General features: G+C 44.7%; 1 protein-coding gene across 1 annotated transcript in view; it reads left to right on the top strand.

Moving 5' to 3' along the window:
* Positions 1–18414, top strand: part of LOC124622086 (lipase 3-like) — a 175099-nt gene that overhangs the window by 54384 nt on the left and 102301 nt on the right. The window contains exon 2 of the mRNA XM_047147662.1: positions 17255–17450. Coding sequence (XP_047003618.1) covers positions 17255–17450 — 196 coding nt within the window. The remainder of the gene's footprint in view (positions 1–17254; positions 17451–18414) is intronic.

Below are 18414 nucleotides of genomic sequence, written 5' to 3'. Positions count from 1 at the left end.
TGTATGGCAATAACTGGATAAAATTATTTTTCTTTAGACTAGATGAACTGGAATACCAATAAAAAAGGGATTTGTTCAAGATTTGTATTTATTTTGATTATTTCACAGCAAAAAAGACGAATTCACTCATTATCAGTATCTGAATTTGAACATTTCATCATCAAACGTCACACTTCACATACGTGCGAATACAATTAATCCAAGCTATCCCGTATACCGCAAACACATGCGAAAAAGGCGGTCAGCAATTTAAGCAAAGTTCTTTTCATCTCATGTTGTTCATCTTTCCTCAATGACTACGTATTATCTCAAATCAATTGGCAATACAAATGCACACTCTCAGTCTAGTTCACACCATTATTTAATGCAATGTAGTCGCTTATGTCCGGTATGCTTGCTCAGTCTAAATGTTTAGAATTTCATACATCAAACAACCCACCAGGCATAATTAAAGGCCGGATTGACCTAATGAGCTCAACTGGGGTATTAAATTGCGTCACTAGTAATCTCTTAATCTTGCTGTATTACATGCATCACTCACGTTTGTGTGAACACAAAACACAGAGAAAAATCTCTACAAATCCGAAAATTTCTCCACAAAATTTATATCGTTCGCCTAATATCTTTCTCAATGAACTTACAAGTCAACCAAATCGTAACATAATACCAAAAAAAAGGGGGAGGACGTCTACGTTACCGAAAGCATGCCCATGTGTTCAATCTCACAATGAAACGCTACGATATTGAATTAAATTCCCACATAAAAGATTCCTAAAGTGACTCATATTACTTTCTGATATCTCGCAGTGCTTTAAATATTGCGAGGAGGATACTAAATTACACAGGTTTTGTCTCTGATACCCACTGGCGTAGCCACGTGGCTAAGTACCACTCACAAACATTACGCTCTAAGTTAAATTAAATTTCCGTATAAATCGAGCATCACTTGAATGATATCGCCTCAAACTGAAACATTCCGAAATAGCCTTGCAATATGAATATGACCGTGAACTGATGTTTCACATTACGCATGCCCTCATGTTCAAGTCCACAACTTTTGCAGTTATATTCATCAAAAAAATATTAATTAGAACTTTATTGAAAGATTTCCCATCTAAATTGATTCTAACGCCACAGATGCGTGCATTTCTTACAACAAAATGTTCCATTCTTACATCTTTCTTATCAATCCGCGATCAGCTCACCTCGACTCCGTTCCCTCTTCGCCTGCCGGTGTGGCCGTGCGGTTCTAGGCGCTTCAGTCTGGAACCGCGTGACCGCTACGGTCGCAGGTTCGAATCCTGCCTCGGGCATGGATGTGTGTGATGTCCCTCGGTTAGTTAGGTTTAATTAGTTCTAAGTTCTAGGAGACTGACGACCTCAAAAGTTGAGTCGCATAGTGCTCAGAGCCATTTGAACCATTTCGTTCCCTCTTCATATCAGCCAGCGTCGGGCTAACACGGCCGCATTTCCTGTTCAACCGCCCGCCTATTCAAACCAAGTGGAGGGGGTGTTCATTCTGCAATCAACAGCCTGACAGCCACTATTCCGTTAAGTTAGGCTATCTTTGGTTCCTGTTTTCCTTTGTTTGAATTTGCTAACCAGGCTAAGTTAGCGCTACCCTACACTACTCCTACTATCCTTGGATAATCCGATATATACATATACTTGCTTCATTCACGTTTTCACAGCACTCACACACAACAGGATGGAAAATTGTAAGATGGAAAAAAGGAGCGTGACGTAATTAAAACACTAAAGAGTCCAACCTTCTTAGTCGTCAGGCGAAGTGCGACAATAAAAACTATGAGAAAAATTACTGATGCCTTAATTAGCGATACCAAATTTAATTAAAGAGAGAAGCAACAAATGAAGCGGAACAACAGTTACAACATGAACACAATCCTCCCCTTATTCTCTCATCCAGTGCCTAGAAACTATTCCCCCACATCCCAGAGCAAAATTTCCTAGAATGATCCTCCAAAGAAATTTCTTACCTCAGACAACAAGGCACCACTGTCCTACAGCTCATCCCCTCAACCATAAACCCCAGGTTCTGACACCATGGAAGGGTGTATACTGTCCCGGGCTTTCAATCTGCAGGGATCCAGCTTCCATCCGACTGCAGTCGTCGCCGTCGTCATCGTTGTGAAGTAAACGACTTTACTCGACCACCAGACGATTCTTACGCAGCATGTCCAGACTGCCGAGTCTAACACCCAGTGGCGACGACGTATATGCCGTCATTGGTGTGCTGCCGCTGGAGACGAGATTGACCAAACTTAGAGCAAACTACGGAGGACACGTACTAACGAAACATCCAGACATGGAAGACAACCTGAGAACAAGAACACAAGCAAACAGACAACCCAGATTGAAACATATTCAACCAGCGCGTGCAGTAGCCCACAACACCAGCAAAGAATACCTGGACCTTGGCCCCACTGTGGAACCTTAGCCCGAGAACACATCACGAGGAAACATGCAATAGACTCAAGCCGCACAAAAACACACACACAAGCATTCACAGAAGTGCATTAGAGTTATGTTAGCCACAGAACCTACCACAGATTGAAACTTTGTAGCTCTTCAATACTGCTGTCCCCTTATGGTGATAGGAGGACTTGGTGTAGAAATGAGGGTATCTGAAACAAGCAGCAAATTGTCAGTTGTTTTCTAAACTCAGTTGTATATTGTACAAGAATTACGCTCCCAAAAATAGGATAACATCATTAAGAAGTTGTTTAAGTAGTAGCTTACGAGAGCACCACCACAAAGAAACACACTCAAAACAAATGGAACGCCACAGATTTACAAAAAACGACATAGATCAGTCACCTTGAAACAAAAGCTGTAACCTCAACTTTATTATTCTGTTAATTCATTAACGTCATTAAATTGTTTGTAACAATCCCATATATTTTGTGTTACATAGATCAAGTAACCTTTTCGACGTCACTAAATTTTGTGTAACAACGCCATATATTCTGTGTAACATAAATTAAGTACCGTTTTCAGCTTCAAGTCCATAATGATTGATACATGCAGTCTCCCTATTTTATTAATTTTATTATTTCATCGACATCGACAGCCTACCAGTTTTGCTAAGTTTTTTCAGTATCAGTCAAAATGGTTCAAATGGCTCTAAGCACTATGAGACTTAACATCTGAGGTCATCAGTCCCCTAGACTTACAGCTACTTAAGACAAACTAACCTAAGGACATCACACACAGCCATGCCCGAGGCAGGATTCGAACCTGCGACCGTAGCAGCAGCGCCGTTCCGGACAGAAGCGCCTAGAACCGCACGGCTACAGCGGCCGGCCAGTATCAGTCATTTTAATCCTGAATGTATAATGTATTGTATCATATATGTATTGTAATGTACTATGTATTATTGTTTTTCAATATTACGTTTAAAAGTACTTGTCCTTCATTAATTTGCACTTACGCATGAAATGTAAATAAATAAAGAAATTAATTGTACTTGTACAGCAAACGGCTGAAAAGGGTAATGCAAGCCCTCAAACAGCCCGCTCATCCTGCTCCGCAGGGAGGGAAAAGAAAATCCTTAGGAACTCAGTTCGTCAGCCCACCTGACGATGTCGACATGTCTGATCCCGCTGGGCACTACGAACTGACAGTACATCCACGGACTTCTCGATAGGGAAGTGAAGTGTTTCCTAGTCATTTGGCTTCTTAGTCTTGTGCAGAAAAGACGTCTATTTGGAGAGGTCAGCAGATGTCCAGGGACCGCTTCAAGTTCACTATGTCAAGCATCCATGTTCGCAACAACGATGAACGTGATGGTAATGGCAGATTTTCTAAGGTTCGTCCTCATCCAGTATAAGCATGATAAATGAAAAATGCAGAGAATATACCTCACACATGCAAGGCAACGATAGCATTGTTACTTACTCGTATTTTGGCGTCATGGGACAAAGTAGATAGTTTGAGGCAAATCTATAACATACAGGTTGCAGCTCTGGTGTGGAGCGCCAAGTAATGAATATTTAACACGGCTCTAACGATACCAGGGTGCCGGTGCATTGTTAGAAAAATATTCTGATAATATTATTGGCTGCGGAGTGGTCATGATTATGTCGAACAGCTGGAAGCGCTGCCGTATGGATTGTATTTTGATAATCCATTTACGTCATCTCAGATACCATGTAAGTTGCACCTGAGAAATATTCAGGCCACAGATACGATATTAACCAGCATAACTGGTAAAGACTGTAATCTACAGGAGGGAGATGAACTGAAAAAGAAACCTAGGGTGACATTTAACTTCAGGTCTAACAGTTCAGCTAGATATTAGTGGTTTCATAGAATGACAACAACGTAGTAACAGTGATAACAAACTTTGATACTATAACTCAAAATCATCCAGTAACGCGATATTTCACGTTAGCAGAAAAAACGGATCGCATTTCAACAATCAAGGGTAATTTACTATTGCAAGAAGTTTATGGGTGGGAGTGATACAGGTGACCAAAATAGTTCACTCTTTAGAGCATCTATCAGGGATGAGAAATGGTACTTCCCCATTGTTGCATATTTTGTGTTTTGTCGATGCAGTGAAGCGCAACACATCTCTGCCGTAGAGGGAGGATGGTGGTAAATTGGACTTCATGGCACTTGTTCCAAGGATCGTCACTGTAATTCTGGACTCAAACTAAGAGCGTCTAGTTCTTCACTTAAGAGCCAGTTTTGGCAGCTACAGGTCTTACTTCACAGGCTAGGTACTTTCGCAAATTGCCGGCCAATGTGGCCCAGCGGTTCTAGGCGCTACAGTCTGGGACCGCGCGACTGCTACGGTCGCAGGTTCGAATCCTGCCTCGGGCATGGACGTGTGTGATGTCCTTAGGTTAGTTAGGTTTAAGTAGTTCTAAGTTCTAGGGGACTGATGACCTCAGATGTTGAGTCCCATAGTGCTCAGAGCCATTTGAACCATTTTTTTTTTTTCGCAAATTGTATTAGGCGAGCTGACTCCGTACACTGCTGGGTAATTTTCCTTATGTATCGTTGGCGCTTCATAAAATGCATAAAGGGAGAAACAATTTTACCCGCGGACATCGTGGCCAGTTTCGACGCAAGCTCGTTATTCACAAGGGTGGCAGTAGACGAAACTGTTCGCATCCTACAAGAGCATGTTCTGCCATATATATGCGACATCGTTGAGCTATGTTTGTCTTCAGACGGCAAGGAAAATACGACGTAATAGCAATCAGGATCGTCCTTATGCCCGTTAACTGCAGATATATTTATGGAGGCCGTCGAAGCAACGGTCACTATGTTCCGCTAAAGATGCTGGTTCAGATACGTGGACGACACGTTCGCTGTACTGCCTCATGGTGAAACGAAGCTACACAGGTTTCACGAGTACGTGAATAAAATGCACGGAAAGGATACAGTTCAGGCTCATGGTAGACAAGGTGATGTTTGGTTTGTGGAGCGCTCAACTGTGCGGTTATCAGCGCCTACACAAATTCCAAACCACTGCTCAGTCCAGTCTCGCCACTTTCATGAATGATGATGAAATAATGAGGACAGCAGAAACACCCAGTCAACTCGAGGCAGGTGAAAATCCCTGACCCCGCGGGAATAGGTAGACAAGAATGGCGCAGTTCCATTCCTGGGCGTGAAGTATACAGGACAACGGACGACCGATTAGGACACCGAGTACACCGGAGGCCTACACATACACGGCCGCTGTGGTCGAGCGGTTCTAGGCGCTACAGTCTGGGACTTCGCTGCTGCTACGGTCGCAGGTTCGAATCCTGCCTCGGGCATGGATGTGTGTGATGCCTTAGGTTAGTTAGGCTTAAGTAGTTCGAAGTCTAGGGGACTGATGACCTCAGATGTTAAGTCCCATAGTGCTTAGAGCCATTTGAACCATTTTGAGCCTACACGTACGGGCAGCTATTTGAACGCTCAACACAATCACCACCCAGTGCGTAAGAATTCAGTCAACCGTTCTTTGTCAATCTGTGCGCAGCGCCTAAGCGGTGCTCAGAACACAACACGTGAGCTCGAAATGCTGAGTACTTCGTGACCAATGGGTACAACCATAAATCGATCCAAGCAGCTATGGCAACAAACACAAGGAAGCTAGGTAGGCAAGAAATCGAGATACTGGAGCCAGCGGCGCGCTTACCTTACGTGAAAAGTGTCACTGGCGGGATTGGTAAAACTCCTCCGACGGGTTGTGTCCAGCCTGTCTACCACAGCAACCACAAGATCCAAGGCGTGCTGGGCTCCAAGAAGGACAAGATAGATGCTTTACACACTGCAGTGTGGACCGGCTGGTCGTTAGAAAAGCGCATACGAGAACATGAGCGCTAGAAAGTGTTGGATGTGAGGTCCGCCAGTTATGCAAAACACCGTTTTTCTCAGTACCCAAACATGTTTCGGCACCACTGTGCCATCATCAGTGGGTTTCCATTTTTATTTATTCTTTACATTTGGTGTGCATGAATTTTCTGGATCACTTGTGCGTTAATTACTGCAGGTAGCTTGTCATGTTTTCGTGTGGCATGCACTTCCATTCTCCGCATCATGCTGTGGTGTTGTGATGCACACGTAACTATAACAAGTATTTTCACAAATAACGTAGTAAAACACTTTTCACTTCACCAGAACACAGTGTGATTGTGGTTCGTTCAGTGATCCAGACAATTCATGCACACCAGATGTAAATAATAAATAAAAACCCACTGATGATGGTACAGTGGTGCCGAAACATGTTTGGTTAATGAGAAAAACGGTGTTTTGCGTAACTGGCGGACCTCTCATCCAACAATTTTAACTGCAAACACGGCCTATACAAGGAGCTGCAAATACGAATGATGCATATGAGCGCTACATTCGTCTGGGGCAGCACGGCGAATCTGTGGTGGCGGAACACGGGCAAGAGTGCGACAAGGAAATCAAATTTAACAAAACCCACGAACTGACTAAGCAGCCGGCTTTGGTGAAACATAAGATCACAGAAGCCATAGACAGAATGAAGCACCCTAACAACGTAAACGAGAGGATGGGTACAGGCTTGCGCCATGCTGGCAGCCAGCCGTCCAAGTCCAACAGGACGCACCAACAAGTGATACAAGTGCTAGCGGAAGAGGGGAAGTGAGGGGGAGGGGGGGGGGGGGGGAAACTGCCGCCGCAAAGACTGCGCACGGCGGCCCCATTCGCCGAAGAGCACCAGTCATAGCGAACAATGCAAGAAGCAATAGACAACAGCTCATCCCACTCTTTCCTCCGTAGCAACCTATTATAATAAAAAGTTTCCGTCCCTTCCGCCTCAAGTGACCGATCATAACAACGACCTTTTCAAAATTATGACGTAATGTCATGCTCAACGACCAGCAGTGACAAAACATAAGCGACTACACAGCTCAACGCACATCACTAGAGCCGTAAGCCGGCCGGAGTGGCCGAGAGGTTCTAGGTGCTACAGTCTGGAACTGCGCGACCGCTACGGTCGCAGGATCGAATCTTGCTTCAGGCATGGATGTGTATGACGTCGTTAGGTTAGTTAGGTTTAAGTACTTTTAAGTTCTAGGGGACTAATGACCTCAGAAGTGCATGGGGGCTTAATTAAATATGATTGAAAATACTTTTTATTTTTTGTAGCTGTCTGTCCGATTACGCTGTGTCTCGTAATCGGTTGGCCCTGACTAGAATTATTACGCTATCTGACTGCAAAGAACAACAACAAAGAATGAAATGAAAATTTTCGTTAACACAGTTAATTAATTAAGTCCCCAGCAACTATAAAACCTACTAAACCAAAGCACAAGTGTAATTGTTTTGTTTGTGGAAGTATGACTCAACGCACATCTGGCACGGTTCTTCTTCAACAAGACAAGAATTTTTAAATACCAATTTTACTGACGTGATAAAAGAAAATTACAAATACTATATTTGCGTAAGGAAAGCAGAATTAAACTCTAATACAAGAACACACGCCAGATGCTTTGTTGACTGAGCCTGTAATGACGCATTATTTAGGACACTGAAATAAAAAGAAACGGAGTTAGTTACCTCATTTATATTGATGAAAATCACTCTAATCCTTACATTATATCTCACACTGACTCTCTACTATCACATCTCAATCAGAACTCTCCAATATCACATCTCAGCAAGCACTGCCTACTAGCACATCTCAACAAACACTCTCTGCTACAACATCTCAGCACAGACTACTCCGAGTCCTCCACAGGCACTGACTAGTACGAGCTCTTAACAGGCACTGACTACTACGAGCTCTCGACAAGCACTGTGGAAGCGGCTTAATAATACTCTTTGGCGCAATCTCTGGGGCAGTGGCTCAGTGTAGCCACCTTTCAGAAGTTAAGTCCCATAGTGCTCAGAGCCCTTTGAACCATTTAGTAGAGCCGGAAGAAGGCAACTGTGACCGTGGCCGAAAGGTTAGTTTCTCGAGAAAAGGTTTTTACATTAAGACGCGGTACGATACTCAGAAAACTTTTGTGTCAAACGTGCATGTTTTTATCTCCTCTGTTGACTCGATCAGACCTACATAGCCATAATTACTGCACGTCTTTAGCTAATTTTATCTAGTTGTAACTATCAGCTACTCATTCTGTCTGCTTGTTACTACATGAAGTGCATATCAGTCATTCCTTCAGCAGTAAACCTACCCGTACTGCCCTGTGTCAGTGTTAACGTATAACAAACACTGCCATAAAAAATCTGAGAGATAACTGAGCGGTGCTGAATACCTGCTTTAGGGCAAATAATAAAGTGAACAATATTGCTCTCAACAGCAAGTAGCACGAGTAAATAGAACAAGTTTGTTTTCTGACAAGACACACAGTACGTACCGGACCATTTCCACTGTAGTGCAAATATTATCGGTGCAATAAAGATAAAAAGATAAGTGGGAGTGAGACAGGAAATGCGTTTTCTGTGTAAAGCGCCACCGGGATCAACGGACATCTTAGTAACTGATATTGCCCGCTTCGCTTGATCTTTTACCATGTGTTTTCTGAAATGCATAAAATGTGCAATTAATCATCTCATTTGTGTAGCAACTAACTTATTCAAAGCATATTCTTTTGTAAACCAGATTAGGTGTTTTACTTTCTGGTGCAAAGACGAGTAAGTTCTGTGGTTGTCCAACACACAAAGACGCTACATATAATTGTCTGTGTGAGAAACACGGTTCTTTTCAAATTACAGTGTAATGATGGAATGTTTGCCCTTGTGCTTTATTAATAGTAACACTATACGCCATTCTTACAAGAAACTGAAGACTTTTAAAGATGAATCCTAATTTCGTTGAAATGAGTGAAATTCGTTGAATGAATTCGGAGTTGCCTTTTTGTTTTCCAGAAAGTATTTCCCCCACTATCGTGTTTATTAGAAACTTTCTTTGGGAGAGCATACCGAGATTATTGAACGAATTTAAGAATTCTATAGGGAAGTCTACACCTTTTGTCTTAGTTCGTCATTCTATCAAAGGATTTAAATATTTATTTAACATACTTGTAATCGCTGATTTGTTTGTTGAGCTACCTGATTTTTTTGTAGCTAAAATTTTTTGCTCACACAACCATTCCTTGCTTACGTATTTTATCTTTATAAACGGATACACTTCTTCTGTGTTGCACGAATTATCGGTTAAGATAATCTTGCCAGTGTACAGATCACTGCGATATGTGCCGTTCCTAAGTTGTATTCTAGTATATCTTAGAATACTGTAGAAGACTCGAAAACACTGTTTAACATCCGAGAATGTTCATAAAACCTTGGGAACACTGTAGAACAATCTCGAATTTTTTCCCTGGAAAATGTGCGTTGATGAGATTGAGACAGAAGATGTCTTGGTGACAACCACCATGTGATGCCGACCGCTTCGAACACTCATATCTCCTCGGCCACCAACAGCTACCACTGCAGAACCACTGTAGTGCACAACGAGGATGCGAAGGTTAGCGCTAGACACAAAAATGGCTCTGAGCACTATGGGACTTAACTTCTGAGGTCATTAGACCCCTAGAACTTAGAACTACTTAAACCTAACTAACCTAAGGACATCACACACATCCATGCCCGAGGCAGGATTCGAACCTGCGACCGTAGCGGTCGCGCGGTTCCAATCTGTAGCGCCTAGAACCGCTCGGCCACCCCGGCCGGCCAAAACTAGTCATTGGCGGTGGGTGGCTCTGGAGGTATCGTCAACTTCACCCACAAAAACTTCAACTTTTATATACAGAGTGGTTCATATTTTGTATTACATGTAGACTGATGAGCCAAAACATTATGACAACTGCCTACCACCATGCTGGATGCTGCCTGGCACGTGATGTAGTGGAGCAGACAGGGATGGGGACCACCCTAGCGAAGACATGGGCTGCAAATGAGGAAACCCATCGAGATAAGCCACTTTGACAAAGGGCAGATTATTATTACGCAGAGACCTTGAGCGAGTATCTCGAAAACAGCGAAACTGGGCGAAGCTTCGCGTTTTACTATCGTCAGCATCTACGGAAACAGGCAGGACAGTGAAACTACCACTATGCTCTAAATGGTTGCACGTCCACAATTCTTCAGATATTGTGCGGTTCGGATGCTTGTCTGCTCCGCAAAGTAGGATAGGATCTGTGGCATCTCTATCGAAAGAGCACATCACTGGTGTACGCACAAGTGTTTCGGACCTCACCGTTCATCGTACATTGTTGAACATGGAGCTCTGCGGCAGACCACCCATTCGTTTTCGCTTGTCTACCCAACGACATCGTCAGTTACGATTGCAGTGGGTACAGGACCATCGGGATTCGATCGTCGATCAACGGAAACGTGTCCGTTTTGCTGCATTAGGTCCATAGTCGTCTCCACAAACACCGTCATCGAGGTGAACAGCGGCACGAAACGTGCAGCACGGCACGGATGCAGGCTCCTGGGAGCAGTATTACGCTGTGGGGACATTCTCGTGCGCTTGCATGGGACCTGCGGTAGTACTCGAACCATCTACATCCCCTCATGTGTTATGTCTGCCTCGACGACAATGTCATCTTTCAGCAGTTTAACTGTCCTTATCCCGTACCCAGAACGGTCCTACAGTGGTTTGAGGAGCATTATAGTGAACTCACGTTGTTACGTCTGCCACAGACGGCCCCTGTCAGGCAGACTACACTCAAGACACCCCTGTGTACCATATAACATACACAAGCACTTGTAGGCGCAACCAAGAGGAAAACAATTCTTCATAACAAACAGAACTTGCTAGAGACTAATGCGAACCTTTTTCTGCAGAGGTCGCCTCACAGACACAGGGAAAGTTGGAGTACTCCGCCGGCCTTATAAGGCCAGTGCAGCAGCAGTACAGCCAGTTCCTCGCCGAGCTAGGACCAGCTCCGACAGACCTCACCGACGCTCTTGATGAATGGTCGCCTACAAGTTATTTGTTTTTGTGTGTATATAGTGATTGTTCGAGAAGTGTAGTTTAGTTTCAGTAACGACATTATACTGAGTGTTCTACAATATTGAGTATTCATCACACGTTAATGTCTTGCCAGTCAAATTCGTCTGCTGTAAATCCTATGGAAGTCATCTGGGTCGCTGTCGGGTGCCATCACTACGTACAGAAATCAAAGGCTCGCAATAAATAAATAAATAAATGTCCTGTGACTAGGACCTACTTATGGGTAGACACTTCGACAGGTGCAAGTCTTTCGATTTGACGCCACTTCGGCGACTTGCGCGCTGATGGGGATGAAATGATGATGATTAGGACAACACAATACCCAGTCTCTACGCGGAGAAAATTTCTGACCCAGCCGGGAATCGATCCCGGGCCCCTAGGATTGACATTCTGTCGCGTTGACCACTTTTTTTTAATCTCATTTTGTTCGCTTTCGTTTGTTGCATCTGCTCGGGTCGGACGTCGTAAGACACTCGTTTCAATTCGTCGTTGATCGGTTAACTCAGTTTTTTTGTTACAGAGGGGACCTAACCCTCTGACCGAACAAGCTGAGCTACCATGCCGGTTCTCATTTTGTTCGCTTTCGTTCGTTGCATCTGCTCGGGGCGGACGTCGTAAGACACCCGTTTCAATTCGTCGTTGATCCAAAAACATCAGTTTTTTTTATTACAAAGGGCAGCTAACCCTCTGACCTTACACGCTGAGATACCGTGCCGACCACTCAGCTACCAGGGCGGACAGCGGCTGGCTATTGACGTGAATTAAATGACGTGTGCACAGACGTCTAATGCCACATATCTCCACAAATCTAATAAGAGTCGGCCCCTGGTATGCAGAATCAGTGATGTATTTCGTTCCAAAGACGGACAAATAAGCTATTATGCTGGGGGTCTTAATGTTTTGGCTCATCAGTGTATCTAGGGTTCGTGTAGTGACCTTAGCACATAAAGTTTCTATGAAATGTACCGTTTGGTTGTGAAAAAACTTTGATCGTCGGATCATTTTGAGACCTCCCGCTTCGTGGTATGCACACAGGAGAGACTATGACTTCTGACCAATACGCTCTACAGCAGACCGTGGCGAGGGCACTGTTCCGGGTAGGCCTGCTCGTCGGCGAGTTCTCTTCTTTTCAAAGTCGAGAGTGCGAAGCGTCAGTGGAGCAGTTCATTCCACCCTCCTAATGGCGAACGCATGTTTCTTACTCCCGTTGTCGTGGTCGGACGGAGATGGTATGGCGCATTAAACTCAGTTTGTGTGCGTACCGTGAAGCGGGAGAAACTTTTAATAGGAATTGTGAAACAGCCTGTATATATACAGTGTGGGAACAATGTAGCGCAGTGGCGTACAGGAACTCCAGGCGAACAATTCGGTATAAGACATTTTGGTCTCTAAAGCCGGTAAACAACCTCAAATAGCCACCTGAGCAGCATCGCTCGGGATTTCTAATGTACTAAGACAAAAGAAAGAAAATACCCACCACGAATGAACTATTCGAATCGCACAAAATACGGTAAATGTGATGTACGTCTACATCTACATTTATACTCCGCAAGCCACCCGACGCTGTGTGGCGGAGGGCACTTTACGTGCCACTATCATTACCTTCCTTTCCTGTTCCAGTCGCGTATGGTTCGCGGGAAGAACGACTGCCGGAAAGCCTCCGTGCGCGCTCGAATCTCTCTAATTTTACATTCGTGATCTCCTCGGGAGGTATAAGCAGGGGGAAGCAAAATATTCCATACCTCATCCAGAAAGGCACCCTCTCGAAACCTGGATAGCAAGCTGCACCGCGATGCAAAGAGCCTCTCTTTGAGGTTTGCCGGTGACATTGTAATTCTGTCAGAGACAGCAAAGGACCTGGAAGAGCAGTTAAAGAGAATGGACAGTGTGTTGAAAGGAGGGTATAACATGAACATAAAAAAAAAATCGAAACGATGGTAATGGAATGTAGCCGAATTAAATCAGGGGATACTGAGAGATTTAGATTCGGAAATGAGGCGCTTAAAGTAGTAGATGAGTTTTGATATCTGGGAAGCAAAATCAGTGATGATGGTCGAACTAGAGAGGATATAAAATGTAGATTGGCTATGGGAAGGAATACGTTTCTCAAGAAGAGAAATTTATAACATCGAGTATTGATTTAAGTGTCAGGAAGTCTTTCCTAAAAGTATTTGTACGGAGTGTAGGCATGTATGGAAGTGAAACATGGATGATAAACAGTTTAGACAAGGACGATAAACAGTTTAGACGAGAAGAGAAAAGAAGCTTTCGAAATGTAGTGCTACAGAAGAAGGCTGAAGATTAGATGGGTAGATCACGTAACTAATGCGGAGATCCTGGACAGAAGTGGGGAGAAGAGGAATTTGTGGCAGAAGTTGGCTAGAAGAAGAGATCGGTTGGTAGGACACGTACCGAGGCATCAAGGGATCACCAGTTAAGTATTGGAGTGAAGCGTGGTGGGTAAAAATAGTAGAGGGAGACCAAGAGATGAATACACTAAGCAGCTTCAGAAGACTGCAGGTTGCAGTAGTTACTCTGAGATCAAGTAGCTTGCAGAAGATAGAGTAGCATGGCTAGCTGCATCAAACCAAACTCTGAATTGGAGACCACAACAACATTAAAATTCATAGTATTTTTATGTAAAACTTACATAGCCATCAGTTCTACAATTTATGAGTGCAAGAAAAGAGCGCGTTTAATATTCGTGTACCATGTTATCGGAGGAAAGCAATGAAGTTGAAACGTTAAGATTGACGAAGCCGGTGAAGTACACTACTGGTCATTAAAACTGCTACACCACGAAGATGACGTGCTACAGATACGAAATTCAACCGACGGGAAGAAGATGCTGTGATATGCAAATGATTAGCTTTTCAAAGCATTCACACAAGGTTAGCGCCGGTGGCGACACCTACAACGTACTGAGAAGAAGAAAGTTTCCAACCGATTTCTCATACACAAACAGCGGTTGACCGGCGTTGCCTGGTGAAACGTTGTTGTGATGCCTCGTGTAAGGAGGAGAAATGCGTACCATGACGTTTCCGACATTGCTGCTCGCGTTGGTCGAGATTCAATGACTGTTAGCAGAATATGGATTCAGTGCGTTCAGGAGGGTAATACGCAACGCCGTGTTGGATCCCAACGGCCTCGTATCACTAGCAGTCGAGATGACAGGCATCTTATCCGCATGGCTGTAGCGGATCGTGCAGCCACGTCTCGATGCCTGAGTCAACAGATGGGGACGTTTGCAGGACAACAACCATCTGCACCAACAATTCGACGACGTTTGCAGCAGCATGGACTATCAGCTCGGAGATCATAGCTGCGATTACCCTTGACGCTGCATCACAGACAGGAGCGCCTGCGATGGTGTACTCAACGACGAACCTGGGTGCACGAATGGCAAAACGTCATTTTTTCGGATGAATCTAGGTTCTGTTTAGCGCATCATGATGATCGCATCCGTGTTTGGCGACATAGCGGTGAACGCACATTTGAAGCGTGTATTCGACATCGCCATACCTTCGTATCACCCGGTGTGATGGTATGGTGTGCCATTGGTTACACGTCTCGGCCACCTCTTGTTCGCATTGACGGCAGTTTGAACAGTGGAAGTCACATTTCAGATGTGTTACGGCCCGTGGCTCTAAATTCGATGCCTGCGAAACCCCACATTTCAGCAGGATAATGCACAACCGCATGTTGCTGGTCCTGTACGGACCTTTTTGGATACAGAAAATGTTCGACTGCTGCCTTGGCCAGCACATTCTCCAGATCTCTCACCAATTGAAAACGTCTGGTCGGTGGTGGCCGAGCAACTGGCTCGTCACAATACGCCAGTCACTACTCTTGATGAACTGTGGTATCGTGTTGAAGCTGCATGGGCAGCTGTACCTGTACACGCCATCCAAGCTCTGTTTGACGCAATCCCCAGGCGTATCATGGCCGTTATTACGGCCCGAGGTGGTTGTTCTGGGTACTGATTTCTCAAGATCTATGTATCCAAATTGCGTGAAAATGTAATCAAATGGTTCAAATGGCTCTGAGCACTATGGGACTCAACATCTGAGGTCATCAGCCCCCTAGAAGTTAGAACTACTTAAACCTAATTAACCTAAGGACCTCACACACATCCATGCCCAGGCAGGATTCGAACCTGCGACCGTAGCAGTCGCGCGGTTCCGGACTGAAGCGCGTAGAACCGCTTGGCCACCGCGAAAATGGTAATCACATGTCCGTTTAAGTATAATAAATTTGTCCAATGAATACCCGCTTATCATCTGCATTTCTTCTTGGTGTAGCAATTTTAATGGCCAGTAGCGTAGAAATACGATAGCATAGTTAGAATCCAGCGCGACGCGGCCTAGTTGAGGTTGTTTTCCGGCTTGATAGACCACATATGAAATATTTCGTCTCGACTTCCCCTACCCCTGTGTGGTACGTTATAAACAGTGACGGTTTATACGCTGTGTGTCGATTACTGATAAAACATTGTCGAACAAATCCCGATGTGCTGTCGGTGGAGGCCTGGCTTGCCCTTTACAAAGTGCCTGTAAATACCCACCATTGGAGGATGAACGAGGATGGTTCGAAAGATAGCCATTCTGTAGCTCCTGGTCGCAGCTACTGTACAGTGTGTATAGATGGCAGATCTCTTCCTAGTCCTGAATCGGTAGAAGTCGGTAAACGTGGGAGGCTTCGGTAGGCACGCAGTTTCGACTGCTGCCAACATTACGTAGCTCACTGTGTTGTACAAGGTAGCCATTGTCGTCTGCTCGGTTATTGTTTTGCGCTGTACTGTTCCGCGTGTTTTTATTGTGCAGTTGTGCTAAACATTATCAAATTGAGTGAAGAGGCAGTTGCTGGCCCATCTCGGGAGTCGCCAACAACCCCTACCGGTAGGCGTACGGTTAGAAGGAAACCAGTATTACGTAGCGATGTTCGCAAAATACATACATTCATTTATATATATATATATATTAATGTACAGACGTACGGTGGCATCTCATTGTTTATGTCGTCATATATCCTCAAGAATGTGTCATTTCTTTTTTTTTTCTAGGAACCTTCGTGGGTGTACGGAGAACAAATCACCAAAATTTCATTGCAATCGAATGAATAGTTTGTGAGCGCTTAGTAGACAAACATATATACATTCATTTTTGTACATAGAGATTGACAGTTACGTTATACTATATGACCTGTTTAAGGATATTTAAATGTTATAATTGATAGTTTAACATTGCGGAGAATGAAATAAAATGAAAAAAATTGCGAGCAGTGGGAATCGAACGCAGGTCCGCTGCATTACAAGTTTCTATCTAACCAATTGCGCTACTCATGCTACAGTGACCTAAGTGTTGTATCATTGTCTATTACTCTTTTTGGGCGTTCGTAGAACAACTCACCAAAGTTTCATTGCAATCGGATGAATCGGATGAATGGTTTGTGAGCGCATAGTAGACAAACATACATACATTCATCTTTATATATATATATATAGATTTTAATGTACATGACGATTTCAGTTTCGTTTGCGAACAACATTTAAAGCGAGTTTTACTTCCAAGCCTTTCGTCTGCTTTCGTGTAAGCATGACGCGCAATTTGTAGTGCCAGCACTGCAACTGATAGGCGTGCCTTGTCCCCTCCTCAACGGTTCCTCTCCCCTCGCCAGCCAATGCTTGCTTCCTCCTCTCCCCGCACTCCCCTTTCAACTCAGCCGTCTTACAGTTAACACACTGTACAAACCGTCCGCCTTTCGCTGCGCCTGCTGACGCCGCTCTCGTGTATGTTGCAGCCGGGCATCATCCGCCGCCACGGCTACCCGGCCGAGGCGCACACCGTGCTGACGGGCGACGGCTACCTGCTGACCATGCACCGCATCCCGCGGCCGCAGCCGCAGGGCGCCTGCCGTATCCTGCCCGTCGTGCTGCAGCACGGCCTGCTCGGCAGCTCCACGGACTGGGTCTTTCTCGGGCCCCGCAACGGTCTAGGTGCGTACGGTGCGCACTGTCTGCTCACCAGCCACTGGACGTTAACGTGGGATGTGGCCACCCAACTCCATCCGGGATACCGTCAGTGGTGTATCTGAACGTCTGTGGGGGAACGGGAGTCCACTCTTCCTCGAGAGCCGAAGGTAGATTAAAACTGTGTGCCATACTGGGTCTCCAAATTGGGCCCCTTGGCTTTACCCTGTGAAGTTTGGAAGGTAGGACATTACGGCAAGTTGAAAACGAGAAGAATTAGAGAGGAGCGATATTTATACGTGCTAGCATGAGTTTCTTAGAAGTAGATACCTTAGGGGTTGCGAAGCAACTCAAATCGCTTGATACGGACAAGTCTTCAGGTCCAGATTGTATACCGATTAGGTTCCTTTCAGATTACGCTGATACAATAGCTCCCTACTTAGCAATCATATACAACCGCTCGCTCACCGATAGATCTGTACCTACAGATTGGAAAAATGCGCAGGTCGCACCAGTGTTTAAGAAGGGTAGTAGGAGTGATCCATCGAACTACAGACCTATATCATTGACGTTGGTTTGCAATAGGGTTTTGGAGCATATACTGTATTCAAACATTATGAATCACCTCGAAGGAAACAATCTATTGATGCGTAATCACCATGGTTTCAGAAAACATCGTTCTTGTGCAACGCAGCTAGCTCTTTATTCGCACGAAGTAATGGCCGCTATCGACAGGGTATCAGAGGTTGATTCCGTATTTCTAGATTTCCGGAAAGCTTTTGACACCGTTCCTCACAAACGACTTCTAATCAAGCTGCGGGCCTATAGGGTATCGTCTCAGTTGTGCGACTGGATTCGTGATTTCCTGTCAGGAACGTCGCAGATCGTAGTAATAGACGGCAAATGATCGAGTAAAACTGAAGTGATATCAGGTGTTCCCCAGGGAAGCGTCCTGGGACCTCCGCTGTTCCTGATCTATATAAATGACCCG

This window comes from Schistocerca americana, chromosome 7 (genome assembly GCF_021461395.2).
Source record: "Schistocerca americana isolate TAMUIC-IGC-003095 chromosome 7, iqSchAmer2.1, whole genome shotgun sequence".
NCBI lineage: Eukaryota > Metazoa > Arthropoda > Insecta > Orthoptera > Acrididae > Schistocerca > Schistocerca americana.
Note: the sequence above shows the minus strand (reverse complement) of the source record. Positions and strands in the feature narration are given on the sequence as shown.